The 27447-nt window shown below is 40.4% G+C and overlaps 1 protein-coding gene across 1 annotated transcript; it reads left to right on the forward strand.

The window, feature by feature from the left end:
* The first annotated feature begins 1780 nt into the window (after nt 1-1780).
* syt10 (synaptotagmin X) lies at nt 1781-26729 on the forward strand. The gene is made up of 7 exons (XM_041781077.1): nt 1781-1982; nt 5030-5423; nt 12603-13164; nt 19066-19186; nt 19481-19652; nt 19928-20057; nt 25631-26729. The coding sequence occupies exons 1-7, from the start codon at nt 1781-1783 to the stop codon at nt 25700-25702; spliced, it is 1653 nt and encodes a 550-aa protein (XP_041637011.1). The 3' UTR covers nt 25703-26729.
* The last annotated feature ends 718 nt before the right edge of the window (nt 26730-27447 follow it).

Consider the following 27447-nt stretch of genomic DNA (forward strand, 5'->3'; position numbering starts at 1 on the left):
AACCATATATGTTTACTACTGAGCATTAACAGGTGTTTCATGGAGCGGAAAATATGATGACTAGTTGCCTGTAAGTATTGTAATGGTGCAAAAAGTCAAACATGTTATCAATAGCCTTTATTGGAATGTAAATGTACATCCAAACATCAAGCACCCACACACATTCAAGACCCGGAACAGCTGGTGTTGATCAATAGGGTCTTACTCAACTCGAAGGCTAGTTCACTTCAAACCAATCTAGGTTAGCCTAAATGTTTGATTACTTTAAGACACTATCACAACACACAAATAGATGTAACAAGAAACTTGGCAGACCGCGACGCACCATAACAAATCCGTTACAAATCACCAGTGCCCGGATAGGCAACATACATCTGCTATTTCCTTGCTGTCATGTGCGCAGGTGCGATGGATCACATACAAACCTATAGGGTGTTGGAATGGTATCATGTTTATACTTCTCATCCAACCACAATCAAACTCTATCCGGATGGGGCGATTTATCTGGATAGGTTGTTGGTTCTTTTTTTGTGTGTTTTTTTGAACGATGACAAGCCGGAATGAAAACAAGGAAACAGGACTAAAGAGGCAATTTTTAAAATGAAAGGAGTAGAAAGTACAGATAATTGTGTGAAAATGTAAGGAGTAGAAGTAAAAAGTCTGCTGAAAAATAATTACTCGAGTAAAGTATAGATACCCAATATTTCTACTTAAGTAAGGTAACGAAGTATTTGTACTTCGTTACTTGACACCTCTGCTGACTGCCAAAGAGAGGAGCCCTATTTGTCACTCCACAGAACATGTTTCCACTGCTCCACAGTCCAGTGTCGGTGTGCTTTACACCACTGACTGCATTCAAGGCTTGGCATTGGACCTGATGATGTGAGGCTTGCATGCAGATGCTCAGCCATGGGAACCAAGTCCATGAAGCTCCCACAGAACAGTTTTGGTGCTTCCTAATAATATCACTTACAGTTGTCTTTTGAGTATCTAGCAGGGGGGAAATTTCTCAAATCCTCTTGTTGCAAAGATGGCACCCACAGTTCCACGATTAAAGTCACCAAGTTCTAAAGAATGACCCAATTTGTATCACAAATGCTTGCAAATGGAGATTTTATACACCTGTGCTAATGGCTCTGGGTCTAAAACAATTAAAAATCTATGTGTCACTGTTTTTCTCTCTCGGGTGGTGGTGGGGTTCTGCTTTTCTTGAGTATGTCTTGAGTATGGGGGTGTCAAGGAAAAATGGTTGGGAAATACTACTATAGTGACTGGTAAAGCTTCACATTATAAAAGCATGAAAATGAAGTGGGAGAAACCCTAAATGCATGGGAATATGTGATAAAAGAAACGGCTTAGATTGGTACAAAACAGGGTAAATTGTGCTTTTAAACAATTTATAAGTGTAAGACTTGAGTTCCATACATCCTATTCTTATATTTCAGCGTCCTCTCTCTTCAGAGTCTCAGCTGAGAGACCTGTTGGGGGTTGGGAGCTCTGGAGTCAATAAAGCAGCGTGTATTTGATGAGAGGCGGAGACAAACACTCCAGACGTTACTAGAAAAAGTAATCCACCAACTAACAGCGCACACTCTCAACCTGATGCACGTTTCTGCTGCGCGTATCGAGGGTTGGACTCTTGCAGCCTGTTATTCCACCGCAGCGCGCGCGTCTGGCCAGTCGCTCCTCGTTACGCGCAGGATGGATCAGGACGCAGCGAGCCCCCCCGCCGTCTCCCGCGGACTGGCTGCGCTCCGCGGCGCCTAAAACGGCTGCACAAATGAACCGCCGTCCTCCTGGATCCTCCGGCGTGCAATGGCTTAACAGGAGAGACATGAGTGTCCGGACGGAGGACAGCATCACCTTGTGCCAAAGGGCTCTCCAGATCATCACGGAACTTTGTCTCACGGGACACGTCGACCGGGAGAAATGTGCGGATATATTTCCACTGGAGAGCACCTTACCAGGTAAAGGACACGCAGGTAAATAGATTAAAGTCATTTATTCTTTCTCCTCAGTCACTTTTCTTTGTTTCCTTTTAAATAAGAGTACCTTTCGCGTAAAAAGCCTCCAAATATCATCTGTCACTTGTTCAAACTTTATCACCACTCAGGGTGGTGTTCTTGTCTGTGTTCAGCTTGTTTGAAAGTCTTCCTCTACCTGTTACTCATCTCACTGCTGCTCAGCGCAGACTGATAGAGCAACAGGTGGAGACAAGGCTGAGAGGAGGAATCATCAGTCTGCTCTTCTCTTTTCCTCTGTACTGGTGAAAAACGTGCCAAGAGAAAGAGAAACGCAGAAGACAAAGAGAAAAAGCTCCACGGCAACAGACAAAATACAGACATGTGGGAAGAATGGAGGCTGCAGGGATCTCTGCCTGATGTAAGACAGGTCTGCCAGTGGAGATGTAACCTATGATGAGAGAGAAACAACAAGGAGAGTAGAAACCAGCATTTATACACGTATACATGCATACATTATCATTTAGATTTATTTGACCAGGAAAGCCTCTGTGAGATAAATCTCATTTACAAGAGTGTGCTGTCAGCAGCACACTGAGCAGACGTGAACCATCAAAAACACTTCACATTAGAAAGCCTTCAGTCCAATCATCTACAACCTGATGCCTCTTCCTCCAATGCCTTCAATCTACTTTTACAACAGTTTAAAGAGACCAGCACAAAACACTTCCCTGCAGAAGATTCCAGGCTGCAGGAGCAGCATCTGAAACTCCTTTAACCCATCGCAAGCCAGACTTTAGGTACAAACATCCACCAGAGGGGGTGCAGGGGGGCAATCACCCCGTGTTAGTGCTCTGTGGTTAAAAAATGCAGTTAAAGTACTATAGTTGCCCTCTTGGATATCATGTAATTCGATTAAATTGTATTAAGTGCCCTCTTTAGCGCCCTCCAAATGAACACATTTGGACAAAGTACCATCTTAAGCGCCCTCTGACTAAAGAAATTTGGACCAAGTGCCCTCGTTAGAGCCCTATAACTGAACAAAATTGGACAAAGTGCCCTCTTTAGTGCCCTCTAAATGAACAAAAATGGAAAAAGTTCCCTCTTTAGTGCCCTCCAAATTAACAAATTTAGACAAAGTGCCCTCTTTAGAACCATCTTAACTGTATAGATTTGGACAAAGTGCCCTTTTTAGCTCCCTCTTAATTATAAATTGGACAAAGTGCCCTTTTTAGTGCCCTCCTTATTAACAAAATTGGACAAAGTGCCCTCTTAATGAACCATCTTAACTGTACACATTTGGACAAAGTGCACTCTTCAGCACCCTCTTAACAAAATTGGACAAAGTGCCCATTTTAGTGCCCTCTTAATTAACAAAATTGGACAAAGTGCCCCCTTTAGTGCCCTCTTAACAAAATTGGACAAAGTGCCCTCTTTAGTGCCCTCTTAATTAACAAAATTGGACAAAGTGCCCTCTTTAGTGCCCACTTAATCAACAAAATTGGACAAAGTGCCTCCTTTAGTGCCCTCTTAACAAAATTGGACAAAGTGCCCTCTTTAGTGCCCTCTTAATTAACAAAATTGGACAAAGTGCCCATTTTAGTGCCCTCTTAATTAACAAAATTGGACAAAGTGCCCCCTTTAGTGCCCTCTCAACAAAATTGGACAAAGTGCCCTCTTTAGTGCCCTCTTAATTAACATAATTGGACAAAGTGCCCTCTTTAGTGCCCTCCTTATTAACAAAATTGGACAAAGTGCCCTCTGCACTGCCCTCTCAATTAATTAATTTTTGCTAAGTACCCTCTTTAGCACTCTCTGACTGAACAAATTTGGACAAAGTGCCCTCTTTAACCCTCAAAATAGAACCTGTTTTGACTAAGTTCCCTTTCTGGTGAATTAGCAACTTCTGTGAAATGTCCCTTTTAGCACCCTGTCAATGCACAAAATTTGATAAAGTGCTTTTTTTAGTGCCCTACAAGTACATAAATCAAATGTGCTATGTAAGCTATGTAGGTAACATAGCTATGTAGCTATAATATCTAAAGTTAAAGCTTACAAAGATACATGAGCAACACAGATAGCTTAGCTATGTAGGTAATTCAGCTTAATCTGACAAAACTATATTAGTTACATAGCTACATACATAATGCAGCTAAAGCTAACAAAGGTAAAGTGTGCCACCATTCCTGTATCTACTTCTAAAATGGATCAAAACATCATTTTATTACTGGAATAGATCTCTAACCTTATTTGTGTTTGATTTATGAAATGTTGCTTAGTCTGTAATGTTTGCATTGTGGTTACCTCATGGACGTAAATGATGTTTATGAATAAAGTTGAATCAAAAATCAAAGACTTCTGAAAGGAGAAATTGTTTTGTCAAATTACCTCCTTCTGTTGTGACAGAAGCGCCGTCTCACAGTAGTGGTCAAGGGGGGCATCTGAGATTTGGGGGGTCTGCAGCTGACCCCTCTCCAATGAGGAGATACTTTTTTTTTTTTTTAAATGTGATGTTTGCAGTCTTGTGATCCTAGAGATGTTAAAAGATAAAAGGATCCTATAATAATAATTATTAGCTAACTATGACATGCCTGTGATAATGCAGCAGAAATATTCTGATGCAATTTTCCTGAACTATTGCAACACATTATCAAAAGTGATATAATGACAATAGTGCAGTAGTACTTTAGCTTTTAAATGGCAAATATATTCAGCATCAGTTTAGTGTTAAATAGCCTTGCTTTGCTTTTCTGTGCACAAAAAGCAAAATCAGTGCAACTCAAATTTTCACTTAAAAAGGGGATATCATCATAGTGTAGGAGACAAGGTGATATTTTTCCTCTTTATCCACGTTTTTCTTCTACTGTTGAGGTTTTTATGACTTTTTACTGTCCTGCTTTATCAAACAGGTGCACATGCTGCCCCTTCTTTCTTACAGCTTTCCTTCTCTCCTCTTTTCTCTTTCTCCCTTGCATGTTTGTCTGTCATATTTTGTCCTCTTTGCCTGCTTCTCCTCCTTTCTGTTTTCTCCGTGTCCCCCCTTCCTCTTCCTCCATGGATACATGTAGACATCTCTATTAGTCTCCTTGCTGTGGTCGTGGGTTTCTGTGGCCTCGCCTTGTTGGTAGTCTCTCTCTTTGTCTTTTGGAAGCTGTGCTGGCCCTTCTGGAGGAGCAAGACTCTGACAACCCACGCTGAAAATGGCCTCCGTGTGGGTTTCCCCGAAGTCCCGCAGACGACCTCCCCTCTGGTTAATGAAAGCAAAGCGTTGGAGGCGGAGAAGAAGTACCCGCTGGAGGTGAAGATGAACGGGCGCAGCTCTGTGAAGCTCCTGGAGGCAGCCATGAAGATCAGCCAGACATCTCCGGACATCCCCGCTGAGGTGCAAACAGCTCTGAGGGAGAAGTTGAGCCAGCAGGCAAAGATCCAGAGGCAGACCACGGAGCCAACGTCCTCCTCCAGGTACCTGACATGAACCCATGCAGTCCCACCCCCTCCCTTTAGAGAGGACACTACAATGATGCTTACACAATCGTGGTGTTTTTGTACCCACTTCGGTTTAATTCCTCCCCCACACCATCCTGATGACCTCACAATGAAAAAACAGTCCTGGCAGATCGTGACAGAGTCGCCAATGTCCCTGAGGAGGTTTGGCACGTGTCACGCAAAGCGCCACTGACTGGCTGATGACCTTGAATCATGGTAACACATGTTGAACAGTGTGGCGTTTTCATTGTCTGTACAGAACACAATCACCTCCCCGAGGGCACATCAGCAAGGGCAGCGGTATATCTTCTCGCCTCAGTTTGAACCCTATAATCTCCCGTATGTGCGAGTCAAGCTGCTATGGCAACAAAAGGGGAAGAGACCCTAGTAATTAACCAACCAGCTCTCGCTTCCCTTTGTTTCCCAGCACTGTGTTTAAACTACAACGTCCATAATTAGCATTGCTGTGGGGTGGGAGCTGTCATGGTGGAGGGTTACTTTCTAGAGAGACACACCAGGCAGCTGCGCTCACTTTCTCTAAGGAAGACGTTATTGACAATTGCCTTGGTATGTGGTTACAGGCTCATTAATTTAATGATAAGAGGACAAATGTCTTCATAAATAACACACCCACCAGGAGGGTAGAAAGGCAAGGTTAGAGACACGTCTCAAACTGTACAAGCTTCATGTTTGGACAGTCATTTTTGATTTTTAGTGATCATATCTTCTCTGGATGTTCTCTATTGTCTAATAAACGACCATCAGAAGCACACAGTTGACCTAGAATTTAACATTATTAATAGCTGATCCATTGGCAAAGATGCTAACTTTGCTAACAAGTATCATCAAAACAACTAAACATTATTTTTTGCCATTACCAACAGATTAGAAGTCGTAAGAGGTCGTGTTGACTTTACAAGCTCAAGATTGCTTACATCTGAACTGTATATCTACAAATAATAGAAATATGTTTTGCATTTCAAAATAAAATCTCCCAGGCAACAGACAAGCATTTAAGTTCGCTATTCAATAAGCTCTCCAAAGCCTTGGTTCCCAACCTTGAGGTGGTGCCAGAGATTTTTTTTTGGGGTGCTCTGAGGTTGGTAAAATGAGGTTCACTCAAACTCCCTAAAATGATAATAAACCCATATCAATGGTTCATATCAAGGTCTTTTGCTAATAACACTTGTGGTTGGGCTTGTGTGTTTGGCTTTATACGAGGAAAACTATTCAAAATTATGTGTACTTTTGACAGAGGTATGTTACTTTTTCCGTGTGGGTCCTGAGGGTTGCAGCTCTTCTTAGACTGAGGGGGGTTGGGGTTCAATGAAAAAAAGGTTGGGAACCACTGATGCAAAGCAACGGCTCCCAAAGTGAGGTTGCGAGACTGTACTTTCCAAAAAAACAAAAAGAAATTTAAAGTGCTTTAATATCCTATTGATTATTGTAAAAAAATAATAGTCTAATTTAAAATGAAACAGTAGTTCAGTCAGGAACACTCTCGTCATAGATTCTGAACCATTTATTGCCAAATGGAATACAGTTAGAGTTGGCGTTAAAGCTCTGCTTTTCAGAGTACTCCCTGGGTTAGCCAAGCAGCCTGCTTAGGCTTTCCAGGGAGTGCATTGCAAAATCCCCCACATGGGTAAATACATACATAGACTTGATAGGATACAACATGGAGACTTAAGCCAGCCAGCGCCGACAGCCAATCAGAGTGCTTTCTCTCAACACAGCGGTGTATTTAATACTTCTCACTAATCCCTGTTAGCATTAATGCTAATGCACCACACTGCTGCAGGCAAAGCTTCACCTCCTCCTCCCCAGCCTCCTCCTTTATAGAATAAAGCTGTTTCACCCTCATATTCAGATTCATGCTACTATGGATTAATTGCTTTTGAACTCATTTTATTTTATTCAGTATGCATTGTCATACATGTATCCATCCATATGGAAGTTTCTAGCTATGCACTCCCTGGAAAGTCAAAGCATGCTGCTTGAATAACCCAGGGAGAATCTTTTGAGCAGAGCCTTCTCTGTCAAGTAAAACTGTATATCCACTTAGCAATAAAATGGATAAATGTAAGATGAGAGTGTTCCTGACTGAAATGTAATAAAAAATCCCCAAAATGTACATTTGTGCAACATCGTTTACCTTAACCACCTTCAGGGAAGATGGGGGTCCCTGGTCTCTGATGCTGTTATTTTAGGGTTCAGGGGCTGAAAAGTTTGGGAAAACCTGCTCTAAAGTACAGAAGACGGTGTGCAAGGTTGTCTGCAGTCTATCTTACTGTGTAAAGCCTGTTTCAGACTGGGTGTGCGGTCGCTGAGTAACAGCTACATCATGGCTTGATTTTCACGTCGGTGCGCATGTTAACCCAGGGGCCCAGGGATTCTTTAAATGTCTTAAAAGTCATGGACATTTGTAATTTAAAGCCATAAGAAGTTTGAAATAGTCTTATTTTCACCACTGAGAGGTCTTAAATTTTGGAAGACACTCCCCTTACCTACAAGGAAAGCCTGAGGCAGGTAGAGAAGCATCTACAGAGCCCCAGACATGACATGGTAAAAAAAAAATTAATTGTGGCCACAATATAGCTATAAATACTAATTTATGGCCACGAAATACTAAATTGTGGCCACAAAATACTAATTTGTGCCACGAAATAAGTATAAGGTGCGCACGAAATACTAATTTGTGGCCACGAAGTAGGTATAATGTGTGCACCATATTCTGTTTAATGCGGCATTTAAACAGAATATTGAGAGCCAGGTTGCCAGCGGAGGTACGACTTGGACGCCGGGATAGGAAGGTGCACTCAATTTGCTTACCCAGCTGTCCAGATATGATATCAATATTATTGATTAGCATATTGTGTGCACATTTTACTTATTTTGTGGCCACAAATTGGGATTTTGTGGGAACTAATTAGTATTTTGTGGCCAGGAATTAGTATTTCGTGTGCACGTTATAGTTATATATATCATGGCCACAATTTAATTTTTTTTTTTTTTTTTTTTTTTTTTTTTTAACCAGGTCATGTCTGGGGCTCCGTAGGCATCAATGACAAGCGAATGATATTTAGCCAGAAGCAGAATAAAGGAGGAGCTGGGGTGGAGGGCTGCAAAAAGTGGAAGGAGCAGCAAAGCATCACCAGTGCTTGACCCTAATAATCATAGAATATCAAATATCTTTTACATGGGCAATCACCTCATGGTTTATGGTTTTTCGGAGACTTTTGGAGATTCTTACCAATTTTTCATTAGTTGAGAAAAAGTCCAAGCATGATTTAAGATGTCTACTTTCTGTTATGTCTCATTTATTGGAACTTTCAAAGTCTAAGAAGGACACAGAGGAAGTTAGCTCCAACCTAAAATGACCTTTTTCTTCTTTGTTCACGGTGACATTCTCGAAAAACTAAAAAAGAAAGCAATAATACTGTTTTTCTCCCTGGTATTAGTAGTGGATTTGATATAATCCCTCTGGGATTTAGAATTCGTTTTGGTTTTAAGTGGAATTAGAGGCTTAAAGAAGTAAACAATGCAAAAATTAGGTGCAAAAGCAATAAGTTTCCCATATTCTACATGCAGGTAGTATTCAATGTGTGCTGGTTGTATGAAAAATACAGTTTTATCTGTTCCTATCAGGTACTACTGACTTTTACACAGCATGCAGCTCTTTTAAGTTGTTTACAATGCTCCAGACTAATATTTAATTTCCAGCCCGGCTTCCTGTGGCATATCATTTGAGCCATTGCTGTCAGATTGCTGTGATTGTCCTACTGTCAAGAAGGAGGAGGGCCAGTTGCTAGGAGACAAGATTGACTTGGTTTTTTTCTCATGAAAGATGTCAACTTCACAGAAATCCGCAGCATTCAGGTAATTTATTTCAGGGCTCAAAACTGAATGCTGGAGATAGATTTTCATTTTTTTTTAAAAAGAAAAAAAAATCCACAGTAACTGTTGAGAAACAGGGAAGAAATCATTCCAGTTAGAGCTCTTGTGTTGTGTCTTTCATTATCCACGTAATGGTCTGGTGTTCCTTGAGGGTTCAACCATATGTTTATCTAGAAAAAGCCATTTGTTTGACTGTCCTTGAAGTGTGCCATTGTGTCCTTAGGTTGTCTAAACCCTCGGGCTTTCAGGTTCTTGGTTTGATGCAAATGTGGCCCATGTAATGGACTGACTACAATATGTGCATGCATACAAGTACACCATATGCATACAAAGTTATAGGATAGGTCACTGTGATTATTTGGAGGCAGTGCTTACCAACATGCACACAGCACATTGGAAAACACTCGTTAGACCTCAGCTACAGTAGGATTGGAAAACTTCCTTTATTTATTTGGAAACAAACAGAAGTGTGCATAACATTGAAAAATGTTACAAAGTTCAAAACCCATTATCAAGAGTTTTGTGTCTTGATTTTGGGTATATGTGGTCTGACTGTCAGCCTGAAAAGGACGACAAATGCCCACTGGACCACTGATTAGGTGAAATATGCACTAAGCAATTTGGAAGATACAGTCATGTGTAAGTTTTAGGCATGCAGGGCTCTAAAGATTCATTATGGGGCCAAGTTCCACAACCTTGAGCTGGAAGGGGGGATGGGGGGCAGGGTCAAACTCAACTCATGTTGACTCACTCTGCAGTCAAAGTCAAGCTTGGTGGCATCTCTTTTGTCTGAGCCTTTTTACCCCCGGTTATATGCCCAGAGACCGCCAGTGGTTTTCCAACCCCTTCCGACATCCACAGCACCACGAGGGGTCGCGACAACTCTACTTCCTGCCCAGACAGTACCCAAATCAATGCTTACTCGCGACCCCTAACTCCATCCCAAAGGTGTGGCTCCAGTTATTTTTTTCAACAGATTACAACCCAATGCCCCTGGTAATAATCAAGGACATCCAGAGCACAACCAGGGTTGTGTCAATCCCTCATCTTGCTGATGGTGCCCTCACATGGCTAACTTGCTAAATTTTTGGCCCTAATATACTAAAAGTTCTACACAGTCCCGCACCTAGGGCCCCATGATTTCCATGCTTTATGGACGGACTAGCCAAATTTGCCAATAAAAACGGAATCACCATTAAATGCAGAATATTGCAGGAACTGACCAAGTGTCCACAGTGATTATTGATTGTGCTCAGACTGGGGTTCAAGGCCCCAGTCTCCTGGATCAAAGTCTGCGATGTAAGCCACTTGCCCATCTAGCTGACAGCGGCAGGATGCACCCAGGACTGGTTGCCAGTCAATTGTAGGGCTTACATATAGAGACCTGTGCTAGTCCCGCAAAGGCCTGAGACTAGAGTTTAAGGTTTTACTAAGGCCTACAGGCTACACGATACCAATATCAAGTAGCATAATTCCCCATTCCCATCCACTTTTTCACCCCTTCTCTATATATATATATTTCCCACTTAAAAACGTACAAATTATAGACCGTCTCAGTTAATGTGCTGGCAAAGCGCTCAGTCTCCGCAGTAACTTATACCTCCTACAGACCGTACGTTTTGAGCAGTCATAAGTTTATGGAATGACATGAATCTCATATGACATCAACTTTGAGGTGTGCAGACTGAACTTTGAGAATTCCCACTAAATGCTGCTGAATCACAGACTACGATGTATGCCGGTATGCAAGAATAAAAGTCATCCGTGTACATCATCTATCTACGCTGCCAGTGCTTTCGTAAACAATGAAGCTAAGCAAGAAAAAAGCTGTTGTAGCCGTAGCATTCGCTCATAAAATAAAAACATCTGAGTTCATCTGGCAATGTCTCCTTTCTGACGCTCACTAATACTAACTTGTTTGTGAGTGCTAGTGTCGCGCTCATTGTTCTGTCATTTCTTGCTGCATTCCTGTTGGTTGGTTAGTTGGTTGGTCGCTGCGGGTCATAGCAGCAGTCACACTGTGAGATGGTCATCCTAAAAATCTGACACTGACAGAATTTTATCCCAGGTTATTGTTGGTTGCAAGACCGTGACAACAGCCACCTGCCAACCTGTCTCACAGGACGACCGTTTCAGAGCTCTGACTAAAGATATCACCACGATTGGTCATCTTTCATTTGGGACAGCGCACTCGTGGACCTGGCTTTGTGCTTTAAGGTTCATTCATAAATGAATGCAGTTTCCCTTCATTGATATTGTACATGTTGTATATCATGTACTGATATCATACAGACGACAGACAGTCAGCAGTGCATGGAGAGAGCGATGACGAAGAGACAGTTTCAGTTAGGAGCTGATCAATGCAATGCCACACTGTTTGGACTGTTATTTGCTGTGAGTAAAGAAAATTTTAGGTAACAGGCTTACTTTGCACCATTTAACTTTTGTGTTACCTCCTTACGAAGATATTGCTAACACTCTGTGTTTGAAAGAAGAGAGGAATTCCCTCATTTACTTTATCATCTGTCAGGACCCAGTGTGATTATACAAATCGATCCACTCAAATTCTTACAATTTGTAATTAATGTCTTATAATGTTGGAAATATTTCTCTGTTACCCAGAGTATCATTAGTTTGCTCAAACTATGGCACCTGGGCCAGCTGCGACCTATCAATAAACAGGACACTCTGATTGAAAAAGAGTGAGTAGCTGTTATTGGTAGATGTCTTGGGATCTACCTGAAGCAGGAATCAGCTCCTGACCCTAACCTAGACTTCACTAAGGTATAGCAGGTGAAAAATGAGTGCGTGTCCTTAATTAGCTGTACTCTCAAGGCTGTAGGTCTTTATTTTATGCCCATTTAGCCCATTTATTTGGTCAAAAATGCTGAACTACACAGATCCTATCACTGACTTTGTGTAGGAGATAAAAGAAAAACCTTAAAAAATATTAATTTACAAGAGTTGTCTTTGAGATTGACTCTTGTGAAAGCTGTAGGCATTTTAGGCCTTTGCTACAGTACATCAGATGAATATCAGTAGGTTTTTATATCATTTCAATCTGCACTTCTTTGTGAAGGTCTAAAGAGCAACCAAAGGCCACTTTTCAAGCATTATGTCAAAACATGTTCCATGAGTGCCGCTTTAAGAGCTGTTTCTCTCCTGAAAAGAAATTAGTGCCCATCAAAACAAAGCCAATCATGCATATAATTCTGACACTGAAGACATTTACCCAATGCCCTTTTCCCTTTTCAACAGGCACAATTCATTCAGGCGCCACCTGCCTCGTCAGATGAATGTCAACAGCTTTGACTTCAGCATGGACACAGTGCCTCTTCGCCAGTCATCTACAGTGAGCATTGGAAGAATAAAACCAGAACTCTACAAACAGAAATCTGTGGACTCTGAAGGCGAAGCCAAAGAACCCATAGAGACTTGCGGGAAGCTCAGCTTCTCTCTGCGTTACGACTACGAGGAACAGTCGTTGGTGGTGAGAATCCTCAAGGCCTTGGACCTACCTGCCAAAGACTTCACGGGCACCTCCGACCCGTATGTGAAGATCTACCTGCTACCAGAGAGGAAGAAGAAGTTCCAGACACGAGTCCACCGTAAGAATCTCAACCCGGTGTTTGATGAGACTTTCTGTTTCCCCGTGGCGTACGATGAGGTTTGCAACCGCAAGCTGCACTTCAGCGTCTACGACTTCGACCGCTTCACCAGCCATGATATGATTGGCGAGGTAGTCGTGGACAACCTCTTTGAACTCTCGGATCTTTCCAGGGAGGCTGTGGTCTGGAAGGATATTCTTGCAGCAACAACGGTGAGTACGTTTCCACACTTGATGCCAAACATTTGTGTGTCAGAACCTACAAGAACTCTGATATACAGAAAAACAAAAGCTGACACAAAAGATTCAAAATGCAAAGAGACTGTTTAGGAGTGTTTCGGGGGGCAGTTGCAGCTTTGTGAACTTTGCTTTTGCAGCTCATTTCAGGCTGGATGACAGTGTTAACTGTGCTTCAGTTTGTGAAGTCACCTCACAATGCTGAGAGGATGTCAGCTGGTCATGCCAGTGACAAAGCTGCAAAAAGTCAGCTGTGAAATGCCTGTGAAATAGGATATGTCGTACATTAAGTTGTGTGCAAAAGTTTTAGGCATGTAGGGCGCTAAGGATTCATCATGGGTGCTGCACAACAGCCAAGGTCAAGCTTGATGGAATGCTTGGCAAAATGCAGAAGACCACTAGTAGTTTTCAGGCCCTTCCACATCCACAGCATGTGGCTTGTGACAACCCTATTACCAGCTCAGATGGTACCCGAGGCCGTGCATACTTGCAACATCCACCTTTATTTCATCCTTAAGGTTTGGACTCTATTTTCCCATGCCAAAGACATCCAGGCAGCTTACTCATCACATCTACACCTTACTTCAGCCTCAACTTTTGGCCCAAACATGCCTGAAAGTTCTGCACAGTACTGTAAGAATATCAATGGTGATTGCTCATCTGTTACCAAGAAGCATAGCCTTACCACCATCAATTCTCTGGTGAAATACTTTCTCTGTAGTTAGTGCTTACTCTTTTTATTTGAGGCAACACCAGTTTCTCTAAATGACAGGACTTATATGGGAATAACTAGAAGAAACTGACAAAAGAAGGGATATCTCAGGTCTCAAGTCCTGCATGGATGGCTCCAAAGTCTGGATCTTCTCATTTTTTATATGGTTTCGCTCTTAACAAAAATAGAAACGCAACCTCAGCTAGCAGGTAACTCATTATCCTCATCCTCATTCTTACCCTGTAAGTTACACTAGATGGATGAAAGTATTTGGACACCTTACAATTGCACCAACAGGGCCTGTAATTATATTGTATTCAAATACATGCAGGGAATTTTAATATGGAGTTGGCCCCCTTTTGCAGCTATAGCAGCCTTCACTAACCTTGCAAAGCAAATGGATACGCCCATTTTCTCGTTTCTCACTGGCGAATCCATCCTGCAAAGCTCCCGTCTGAACCGTTTGGGCCCGGTTAGAAAGTGACAGGACCAATTAGCGATGAGGGGCAGTACTTTCAGGTGTGGCAGAGTCATGATGTAAGCAAGCAGCAACAAGAGGCCGGTGCAATTATGGCGGAAGACATTAGCCTGGATGCTGCTAAAGCGCCAGTTTTATCAGAACTTGACAACTTTGTTAAAAGAAGAACAAAGAACAGGATTGAGTTGTTTTCTTCTCAAAAATGACTAAAGTTGGTACTGACATGTCTACAGTCGCCATGGTTGCGTTATGCAGTTCTATATGGAGTTTACTCCTTCGGTAAGGGTGCAGCTTGATAGTGGCTACGTCACATGTTTTGTTGCTTTGATTGGCTCGTAAAGATTTGACAGGCAGAACATTCAATCACCCTCCGTTTTTTTTTTTCCAAAGGCAATGCCCTTTCCCAAATGCTGTCTATGAGTGATTTTCTAGATGGATATGTGAAACAAATCCATCTGACATAACAGGTTAAGCCCCCACTCTTCTCAGAAGGCTTTTCCACAAGATTGTAGAGTGTTTTGTGGGAATTTTTTTTCATTGATGTTAGACAAGAAATTCTAGCTTGTAATCTCCTCAAGGTGATCTCAAAGTCGCACGATGGGGTTGAGGTTAGGGCTCCATGCGGGACAGCTGAGTTCTTTTACACCAATCTTAACAAACCATGTCTTTAAAGTCATGTTGGAATAGAAAAGGGTCTTCCCCAAACTGTTGCTACAAAGTTGGAAGCATAGCATTGTCCAAAATGTCTTGGTGTGCTGAAGCATTAAGATTGGCCTTCACTGGAGACAAGAGGCCAAGGCCAAACCCTGAAAAACAGCCCCATACATGATCCCTCCTCCATCAGATTTCACAGTTGGCACAATGCAGAGAGGAAGGTAACATTCTCCCTGCATCCACCAAACCCAGACTTGCCCATCTGGCTACCAAAGAGAGAAATATGACTCGTCACTCCACAGAACACTTTTTCACTGCTCCATAGTCTAGTGTCGGTGTGCTTTACACCACTCCATTCAATGCTTGGCTCTGGACTTGTGATGTGAGGCTTGCATGCAGCTTCTCAGCCATTGAAACCCATTCCCTAGAGCTGCCGCTGCACAGTTTTTGCACTTACATCAGTGCCAATGGAAGTTCAAAACTCTTCAGACAAAGACTCAGCAGTTTGTGACTTTTACGCACCATGTTCCTGAACAGTTGTTGACCCCACTATGTGGTTTTAGGTGGTCCTCCGCTTCAAGGCTGAGTTGCTGTTGTTCCTAAAGGCTTCCACTTTATATATCCAGTGGAGATGAAATCATTGCAAAGGTGGCATCCATCACAGGACCGCACTTGAAGTCACTGAGCTCTTCAGAACAACCCATTTAGTATCGCAGATGTTTTCAAATAATGATTGCATGGCTAGGTGCTTAAATTTATAAACCTGTGGCAATGGGTCTGACTGGACTGTCTGAATTCAGTAATAACAGGTGTGGCCAAATACTTTAGTCCATATAGTGTATATAGCTTTAAAACAGGCATTAAAGCAGAGGTAGAAACTGAAGCAGAAGAGAGTAATTTATATGGAAACAATACTGATAAACTGGTAGATCCTCAGAATGTTGCAGAGTGACCTGCTGAACTCTTCGGTCTGAGCTGGGTTTTGCTGCAAATAGCAACTGTTTTTAATAAGCTATGAGGTCTGACTCACTTCTGAGAGCTTGAATTGGTTAACAATGTTCCACAAAAGAGACAGGTGGAACAAATTGCATAATACAAAAGCTTTTGGAAATGCATTTCATGAGCCCAACACCTACACGTATTTTCCAGAAACCACTGAGTCATCTAATAGGATAAATATAGCAGTGGAACACAATTATCTTGTCCTAAAATAAATGGACTATTTGTCCTTTTGTTGGCAGGAATACACCCTCAGATTGTAACATGCTCATACAAAGTTTTCAGTAAAAGTGCTGATGGTATACACTGGGTTGAACTATTTTTCTAAAAAGATGTAATTTTATTCTGAATGCATTCTACGTAAATACTCGTCATGTCTTACTGAAGAGCCTCTGCTGTAGTTATGAATGTTTCCACTGTGATTAATACTGAGCACCTGTAGGCTTTATTCATAGAAAGGACAGAGTAATATAACAGACTGACTAGGTAATCATTTGAGTGTCCACTTTAAGCTGGCTGAAAAAGCCTTTGACTACAGTTAAGTCCCATTTACAGCCATGTTCAAATGACCTTTTAGACAGCAGAAATTAACACACTTAAAGCCCTGTTCCAAAAAGAGATCAGGTCTGAGTATCACATGCATTTATTTGTACAAACTAGACAGGCTGTGCTTTTTTAACTCATCTTTTCTGATTGCATTAAGGCTCAGAGTTATGCATACATTTGAATAATTAAGGTTGGAGCTGATATGACTGCCAGGCAGTGATGTTGGAGCCATTTGCTCAGAAGCTTAAGGTTCGCCTCAGCTCAACCTCTTTGCCTGCTGTCTGGTGGACCTTATGTTAGTGTGAGACGGCATGTCCAACATGGCTGTGTCTTAAAAACATACCATGTGCAACTACTACTAGTGCATACTTATATAAACTGCATACTGCATTTTTAACATCTACAATGGTTCTAAGTGGAGGATCAAATAAATGCTAATTTAGAGCTAAATATGTCAGTTTTACCTTTTTCAAGCATTTAAATCAGTCTGCAGAGTTTCATTTCACCCATTCCTAAGCCTTAAGCTGTGTAGTATGAAGATAACACTAACCTCCTCAAACTGCAGGCCACAGATTAACCTCCTGTGTCGACACACCAGAGGGCAGCTTCTGTTACTCTGTAGATTTACATGTGAGTTTAAGGTGTTGGCTGCAATACTGTTAAAGTATGTGTGTATCGGTGATTGACCTTGTAAAGCAGATGGATTCGCCCGTTTCCATATTTCTCACTGGTGAATCCATCTTGCACACCTCCCATCTGAACAGATTGAGCCCTGTAAGAAAGTGACAGGACCAATCAGGAGTAAGAAGCAGTACTTCTAGGCGCGGAAGAGACCGGTGCAATTATGGCAGAAGTGATTAGCGTGGATGCTGCTGGACAGTCGCCATGGTTCATGTTTTGCAGCTCTCTATAGAGTTTACTCCTTGGTAGAGGCTACGACATCTCATGTTTCAAATGCATTTAAACCAAAGCAGTCTGCATGAAAATGGGTGATAGTATGGAAAAGTGCAGATTTAAGCTTCGCAGACCTTATTTTAACTAGAAACTGCTGCAACAAAAGAAAGATAGCACCGTCTAATCTGCATGAACAACAATGTTAGGGGAAGTTTGCTAATGTATTTCTGCAGTTAAGACAATGTTCAGGGGTTTTCTTGCATTCTTGCACAAAAATTACCCGATACTGGGGGCTAGAACTTCCAAGCTCATTGTTGTGGTACCAAACAGGTACTGATATTACCTGGTTTTGACTCAAATCTAAACAGAGTTAAAGATCTTGTATTGAAACAACCCATAGTCTAGCATTAGCATTCTAAAACTTTCACAATTGCAAGTTGATTAAGTTATTTACATTAGTCCACATTTTATCAATACTACTAAAAGGCACATATTATTTCAAGTGTTAGTTTGCAGAGATATTTGGACAAATTAAAGGGTTGTCCATTCAGACATCAGTTGAACCCATTAAAATGACAATTTCTGGGCATCCATGTAATAATTTGTCTAAGACCACTGGGTCAGGGCATTAAGACTGTGCATCGTTGCACAGCCGTTTTTTGTAGATGCGTTTTTTGCAGTGTGTATGGAGCTCCATCCTCAATCTATGCAATGTTTGTCAAGATATTTAACTTAGGTTTTAAACATAAAGGAGTATGAGCAGTAGAGATACTTATTGTTTGGAGCAATGGTTGATCAGTCAACAGCCAGCTCAGGAGCTTGCCTGTAGCATGACTGACATGAACACAAAGCCCAATGACCCCGACCTTTATCCTCCAAATTCTAACTAATTCAACATTGAATCAGAGTGGACGTTTGTGCAAAATTTGGAGACAGTCCCTCAAAGTTTTCTTAAGATATGTTCACAAGCGGGGGATGAACATGAGGCCCAATGACCTTCATCTATGACCGATAACTTCCAAAACCTATCCAGTTCATCTTGGTGTCAGAGGTCCTTTTCACACATGAAACCCTGAAACTTTCTGAAAATGTCCACATTTTCTGGTTGACACTTGGAAGATTTCCTGGAGTTTGCCCGTCAGCCAATGCAGGGGTGGGGAAGGGGACAATACGAGGGGGCTCGCAGGAAATTTCAGGGTAAAGTCCAGTTGAAATAATTCCAAGGTAACACAGTAAATTTAGGAAGTTTTCAGGACTTTTGTGCTGGTGTGAATGGGCCTAGGGTGAGCATTTGTGCAAAGTCTGAACGCAATTCCTTAAAGCATTCTTGAGATATGTCATTAACGGAGGTGTTGATGAACAGATGGACGGACAAACAAGCCTAAAGAATAATACCCCAACCCCCAGCTATGGCCAGTACAGAGTTTTAAAGAAGAATGACAAAGACCCAATACTGATGCCTCAAACTAAGGCGCTATTATAACCTAAAACCTCCCTCATTCAAATTTCTTTAACTATTCTGGTCTGCACTGACAACAAAGTCAGAGATTTTATATTGAACTGTACATGCTGTCCTCTCTTTTCTGTCCTCTAGGAGAGCGTTGACCTGGGAGAGATCATGTACTCGTTGTGCTACCTCCCCACAGCGGGACGAATGACCCTAACAGTCATCAAATGCAGAAACCTCAAAGCCATGGACATCACAGGCTCTTCAGGTAACCTGACAGCAAATAAGATGCGGCTGACATCAAAACCACAAGCTGAGCTGTGAGAATCAGGCTGAACTGAAGCAGACAGCAGGTGGCCACTTAGAATGGAAATGGGGAGGAGACTCAGAAAGGCCAATGAGAGCAAGATATCTCAAGTATGACCCTCGAAGAGAAGGGGAATGCATGTTTGAGACATAGAATGTAGCATCCCCTGTACATTTTCAGTGTTAGTTTAGTGTTGCTATAATATGATTTGAATGTATTTTTGGATCCCTAAATGACTGTAAATCTGTCTCTTAGATCCTTATGTGAAGGTTTACCTGATATGTGATGGACGGAGGTTGAAGAAGCGGAAAACAACCACCAAGAAAAGCACTCTTAACCCAGTGTACAACGAGGCCATCATCTTTGACATTCCTCCGGAGAACGTGGAACAAGTCAGTCTGTCCATCATGGTGATGGATTATGACCGGTGAGTCGAGCTGTCACTGGAGGCTTCACGAGCTAACAACTACGAGTCATCATAGGTCACAAATGCACAATCTAAATATATACCAATAGCCACAAAGGCTTTAAAATGAGACTGCTTTTATAAATGATGTTATCAAAACTTTTAGCTATATTTGGAAACTTTTACTAAACTAAATCTGCGGAAATAAGGGTTTACTTCCCTGTTTGGTCATTCCATTATTGTCATGACTCGTCTGTGCATTCAAAGGGCTAAAGTGTGTGTTTTATTACAAACAGGGTTGGACACAACGAGGTGATTGGTGTGTGTCGTACTGGGCCAGACGCCGAGGGTCTTGGACGGGATCACTGGAATGAAATGTTGGCTTATCCGCGCAAACCCATCACACACTGGCATGCTCTCGGAGAGGTAAAAAGCAATTTTATTACTTCCTGTCTCAAATGCCTCGTAATTACAGAGATTTCTGGAAGCTCCAGTCTGTAGCAAAGGCCACAACACTGATTTTTTACACGCTTTGTTGGTTCAATTTCTTTTTTCCTTTTCTAGCATCAGACAAATGGGTTATTTACACATGAAGATAATGAATCAGGTTTGTTAAGTTTGTCCAGTCAGCTCCTTTCAACACATCTGATTGATGAAGCAAGGCCAAGAAATTACTCAGATCTTATTCAAACATTTTATTTTATCAGAAGCAGGCACTTAATTCAAATTATTTACATAAGATAAATGTATATTACATAACTACCAAATGAAGTCTCAGGATCTTTGATTTTAAAGTTTTCCTGTTTTTTTGGTAACATTTATTTGTGGAGTTTTTGCCTTATTTTAGAGAGGACAGGACAGTAGATAACGTAGAAATCTGCAGGGAGTGGAGAAAGCTTGGAAGACTACGACCTTTGTACATGGGGGACAACCTAACTAATCAGCCTCAGGCATCCCATTTCTGACTGTTAATAAAAATCAATACTTCTATGAGAAATTTGAATTGCAAAATCAATGTCTTAGTGGATTTGTTTAGTACTTAAAATACGTAGATTACAAAACTTTTGCAGGTATTTGCTGATTGTCAGGTTGTTTTGTTACAATAGGGGACTTCAAATTCAGCTACTGCCATCTTGTGGTGACGATAGCTACTACAAAATACAGTGTTGTTCTGTCATATCTATTATCTGATAGGCATCAAAAATTTCTTGACAGTAAAGTTTTTTGTACTTCTCTTTTAATTTGGAGTAGCTTTAATTTGTTGGTCAGTGCATTTACATGCAAGCAGAAAAAAGTAAAGTGATTGTGTTAGCGCAGGTAAACCTGGACTTTTTAAAATCATGTCCATCTTAGTCTGCCTGAAATTATACTCAGTTTAATTTCTCCAAGTCGGACAAACACATTGACATGAAAGCGAATGGAGATCAATTTACTTTTGCACACACAATGCCTATAAAAAATAATAAACCCCTTTGAGGTTCTACCCTTAACTGATTTTAAAAATCCATCATGGTCCATATGAGTTGGCTTTTTTGACCAAAAAAAGAATCTTTAATGTCAAGGTGAAAACAGATTTCTATAAGGTAATATGAATTAAATAATATTTTTCCAGGAATTTTGCAACATTTATTTTACCCTCTACCTTTACAAGTGTTCCAGGGTTGACTGCTGAGAAGCATCCCCACAGCATGATGCTGCCACCACTGTGCTTCTCAGTGGGGATGGTGTGTTTGGTGTCTTATCTGTTGGCCAAAAAGCACCATTTTAGTCTTGTCAGGCCAAAGAGCTTTCTCCCACTTCACCATGGAGTCTCCCACATGCCTTTTGGTGAACTCTAGTCCAGATTTACGTATGTGCTTTATTTTTTCCAGTCGTTGATGATGGATTTAACTGAACTTCAGAGGATGTTCAGTGCTTTGGGCATTTTTTTGTATCCATTCCCTGACTTATACTTTCCAAAAACCTTTTCTCTAAGTTGTATGGAGTGTTCTTTTATCTTTATGGTGTAACGGTAGCCAGCAATACTGATGAACCAGAGACTGGACCTTCCAGACACAGGTGTCTTTATACTACAATCACTCGAGACACATCCACTGCACTCAGGTGATCCCCATTTTACTAATGTTGAGACTACAAGCACCAATCGGCTGGAACTCTGTTGAATTAGATCAATCACTTTAAAGGGAGTGAATATTTTTGCAGTCACTTATTTTACCTTACATATTTTTATTATACTGACATTAATTTGTAGAAATTTGTTTTTATTTAACTTTTTGTCAAAAAAGCCAAGTCATATGAACATGACTGATTTATAAAATCAATAAAAGGGACAAAGATAGTATCCCAGATAAATGCCTGATTGAGCTGCAACCATTGCTTGATTTTATTACACATTTAAATGCAACAACTGTCTACAGTAGCTATGGATTTTGTTTGGGGAATAAGGTATTTTGTAAAAATGACCAGAAATGATAACCTACAGGACTTTTTTGGATTATAAATAGTCATTCCTCAGCTTGCCGGGAATCAGATGACTCAACAACTTTATATTCAAGCCTGTGTGTTCAAACCGAGACGTCAAATGTGTATTGAGGGGGACACAGCTAGCCCAGGGCGGTCAATAGTGCTTTTCAACAATCCCAATATGTTCCTATTAATATGCATGAGTATATTTTACTTCTGAATATATTGAACAGGAGATAGATGCTTTTTCAGTGCACTACAATCTTCACAGCATGTGCAAGCTTTTCTGATTGTACCACGGCTCCCTGCTAACTCTTTAATAGCAGATAAGAATTTAAACACTATCAGATCCAGCGTTTCTGTAAGGCTAACTGTCTCCCCCATGTTGTTGTTATTTCATTATTTACATTTCAACAATGTTTCTTCCTCTTTTGTCACACCCACTCTCCATCTGACGCTAGGATATTACAGGTGATTACCAGTTTTCAGTGGTGAAACTTCTTTACATGCTTTGGTAACAACTGTGATCATAGGCACAAACCCCTGTAGTTAGCATCAAAACATTGTTATATAAGAAACTCAGAACAGAGAAAGTGCTGCGGGGTTCTGAGGGAGGTAAAAATGGATGCTACCTTTTTAGCTGCATTACAGGTTTTTAGAAAAGCAGAGAAAGATGTTTTGACATTCGAGTGGATTTACAGGTGTCTGACAATGTTTTGAAAGTTTGCAGGTGATACAAGCTATTTGAAGACCAAAGCTTGTCCTGTTATACCTGCAGTTTCTACAGGGTCTGCAATGTTTCGTCTGTGATTTAGATTTGCTCTGACGATGCACATCTTCACTTATTTGGTCTGTTCTTGAAGTGGAGTGTAATCAGATCAGAGCAGAGCAGCTAGAGCAAAAAATAAAAGATTTGTTATTCATTGGCTCCCTGTTTTAACAGCATTGATTTAGTGATGGTAGACGATAAACAGTCTGTACGTAGTGTTTTATTTTGAAAGTGACCAGATTGTCTGTGCTCTGCTTAGCTGTACACATGCTTGTAGAGGCTCCACTGAAACTAGACTCAGCGCTTGAGTGGAGTGGAAGTATAAAGATCGATTAGAGAGAGCAAATTTTGCTCCAGAGTACACGGCTAAGTTAGATCGCTGCACAGGCAGACTGTGTAGAAACTGCAGGTCAGTTAGAAGAAAATCTCTTAAATTCAAATTGTCAAATTTATACTTTCATCTCAAGATGAGAAGTTGGATATTTAAGTTTATAAAGACAACTGAGCAGATTTTCTAGTAATAAGATAATTTTTCATTACAGCGTGTCTATCAGTACTCAAGTGTTAGAGCAGTGATTCCCAACCTGGGGTCTGGGCACCCCTAGGGGGTCACCAAAGATCTCAGGGGGGGAAAGGACCCTGTCTGCTCTGATGTTGTCAAAATAGATGTACATATACATATGTTTAATACCATCATTAGAAACATAATGTATTAGGTCAATCTAAAAGCTGAAAAAATGAAATAATTTGTTCATATTTGTTCAAAAACATCAACATTTTTGGGGACAAAAACCCAAATCTAAGAGATTATAAAGTCATATATTTACAAGGAATCAAATTCAGAATTTTAGGGTTCAAAAAGTCAAAATTTACACCAAAATGTCTCTTAATTTAACCCCTTAAAGCCTGAAAACAAAAATTACAGCCAAAAAATTCAATTTTTTTGGAATTGAAATATTTATTTCACTTTCTACTGAAATCCAAAAAAATCCAAATTTCCATAAAATTTAACATATATATCTTTTTGTATCTTATTTGATACATTAGGTGTTTTTAGTAACTGATAATCCACTTGAGGGCATTTTTTAAATCATTTTTCATATTGTATTCAGTAGTTTCTTTTAGTAATTTATTGCTCATATTAATTAGATAGAGGTATCATAAAAGTATGTATCAAATATGATACAACAGGCTTTAAGGAGTTAAGTTTACTTGAAAGTCCAGCCCCCAAAGCATCAATGAAGGAAAAACCTGGCCCTTGTACAAATCAGTGCAGTCAGTGAAAAAGTGCCCACCAGGGTTTTCTTCCCTAGGGCAGGTCCAAGCGGACCAAGACAGTCTGGCTGCAGACTGTTCATTTCTGACGGCCACTCTCACAGACCGTTCACCTGAGACACCTCTCAGAACGGAAATACATGTCTGGCAAATCTACCACCGTCAGGGCTGAAATAAACACAAAACTTTCAAAATAAAACCAGATTACACGTCCAGATTAGGGGTTTTAGCCATATATCTATATTTGATCAGTTGAATACTCATCGCTTTTTGCGTGTGTTATTTGTAAGAACTGTTAAATGTGTTACCCGTTTATATTTAACTGATTACTGGATATTGTATTTTATTAACTGATTTATATAGTAAAGACAGGCGATGAACAGAAGACAGTGAAATAAGTTAAGAGGGAAATAGGCTCATTGAATCTGTGATTGGACCTTTTAAATAGAAGTCATTTACTATTTAAGTGCTATGAGCTCACATGCTTGCAGCTAGCATTGAGCAGAAGCATTGGTGGCATGCATACAAGGAAGGAAGTTAGTTACAATGTATCCCTAATACATGTTTTGTAACTATTTAATGTTAAATATCTGACTTTTTTTGGTCACTGGTGCCCCCCTGCATACATCAGATGGCCGTATGACCATTTTTGCCCCTGCCCCTCAAACATTCTGAGTCCACACTGGATATGGATATTTTAAACTAGCAAACAAGCTCATTGAGTGTAAAAAGCTAAAGAAAATCAAGAGAATATTCCTGAAAGACACTCTTATGGAGCTCCCTTGTTCCCTCATTCCTCTTCCATGTAAGCAACAGAAAGAAAAATGGAGATTGTCTGGATAAAACAGCGCGTCATGTAGAGACACAACTGCTTGAATACTGTGATAGGAAATGTTTGAACCAAGCCTTTTGTCGCCAATGCTGTTAGAACACGCTGTGTGAAATTAACTGTAAAATACTTTGCTCATTTGATCAGAGCTGATTTCAGCCTTTAGGATCATTTTCAAGAGCAGACAGTGATTCAAATGTGATGTGTTGATCACTGTAAAAAATAGCTTCAATCTGATCCTAAACTTTTCAACACACCGTCCATGCATGCTGTTATGGTATAACTGATTTCCAGTTATAACAAGCGTAGGAGAGAACAACCTTTTGTTTTCTCAAGGCAAAAAGTTGATGAGTTTATTGATGAGAAAATAAAGCATGCTTTCTCGAGACTGAAATAATAATCCAACCTTTGTTTTCAAGGTGGTTTCATTCAAAAATGAACAGCAGGAACGCCCTTTTCTCATTCTGTGGTGGATGCTGTGCCAGTGCATGCCACACACTAACAAAAAGTTTAATCTGGCTCTACTGCTTCATGTGACCCAGCCCGGCCGATCAATCTCTGCCTATGATCACAGTACATCTTGAGGTCTACACAAATACCCTGATAGCTACAGAAAAAGGGCAATCACGCCACTATAATGTGTTGTGATATTTTACCTTGCAGTGGCCAGGACGAGCAGCAAGCTTTGAGAGTCAAGGATCGTGTCCATCGCCAAAACCTCCTCAGACGCCCTGATGGTCACCCCGCCTCTGTAGGAAACCAGAGGTCTGGTTAGAGTTCTTAAGGAGCTGTGCTGCCTCCTTGTGAGCATGTTGTATTAAAACTCATTCATTTCTTATGTATGTTGTTGTACTGAAATTGTTTTTATTCATTCATATGAACTCAAGTTCTCCTGGCTATGCACAGCACTCAGTGTCACTCAGTTTATTTTTCATGCAATTGCTTTGAAACTCTGAGAAAAGCTGATCTGTCAAACATTTACACCAACTAAAGGACGAACTCACAGCAGGAGCCCCTACTGCCTCAAGACTTTCCCTAATGACACTCTAGTGAGATAACATTTTACTTTTTGATCGTTAGAAGGGCTACTTAGCTCACCGTCAAAAATAAACTAATAGAAAACAGCCACTAAATCTGGTGATTTTAAGCAGGTTTTGATGAAATGCAGGTAACCGTATCTATAAGGGCTGGTTAAATATCTTTAAATTTAGCTGTGAAAACTGTCTGAAATGTAAAACTAGCTATGTACCAGCCATTGTTACATACTGACATCAGGAAAGCCAGTAGGACCATCCGATTCAGAGAAACTGTAGCAGATACATGTAGCAAATGTACAGATATAAAGGTAAATATCATGTAATGTAGTTAATGGCTAAATAAATGTGATGCCAAACACCCTGCAAATCTTAGAAAACAAAAATTTTATACATATTTTTGTACAACTCTAACTTGAGTGCATAACTGCAATTTAAATTAGCAGCGATGTTAAATTAGGCTAGCTCATATTATAAAAATAGCTAAACCACTGTTTACACTTTGCCCTTTTTATAGCTAAAATGCTCAAAACTGAAGTTTACATTAAATTTTGATTAAAAAGTTGTCATATTCAGGTGAATTTACTAATTTAATCAGAAAATGTCTATACATTAGCCAATGATGGTCTTAAAAATTAGCTTAGCATATAAACCCCAGAAGATCTGTAAAGCTTTATGTCTTCAAAAAATTAAAGAGAGGAAAAATAAGGTCAGCTTAACATATAAGCTAGCTATTCTGAAGACAAATATCATTTAGCTAGCAAAACTGACGACTGCTAGCAAGAAATAAGAGGCACTTACCATGAATTGTTTCATTTGTTTCATTTTCCTCCAAATGCTGTTTTAATGCTGCACTGTTATTCTTGTGTTAAGTCCCATTAAAGAAGGAGACAATGGTGATTAATTCCGTGCCCCTAAAAAGAAAATAAAAAATTAAAATTAAAAAGGAGGAAACTGACCATACAAGACAACATAATCCGTAGCTACCCTTAAGTAACAGCTACTGTTTGCATTGCAGCTATCCCATGGATTACATTAGCTTGCAGAATTGTTCAAAGCTAACATGCTAGTTTCCTAACTAACCACCTAGTACATTCTGAACATGGCCTGACAGTATTAGCTGTTATATAGCTGCAATTTTTTAAGTGGCAGCGCTTAAACACCAACATTAAAAGAACAATCTTAAAACATGGTTAAATGCATGGTAGCCTATAAACTCTAAAAAAGCGAAATATCTCTACTTAGCTAGAAGGTGGCTGTAAGTTTACAGCTACTCCCTAGCTAAGCTTAGAGTTAATTTATGAAGCTGCTGGTTGCTAAGAATAGCTGTTCATTTATTAGCTTACAGCCATGCACTAGCTTACTAGATAGTTTTATTCTTTAAGATGCTAATGATAGCATTGTGTGTTTAGCTTAGAGGCATTTCCTAGCTTCCTGGATAGTTTT

Source organism: Cheilinus undulatus, linkage group 23 (genome assembly GCF_018320785.1).
Source record: "Cheilinus undulatus linkage group 23, ASM1832078v1, whole genome shotgun sequence".
In the NCBI taxonomy this organism is placed as follows: Eukaryota; Metazoa; Chordata; class Actinopteri; order Labriformes; family Labridae; genus Cheilinus; species Cheilinus undulatus.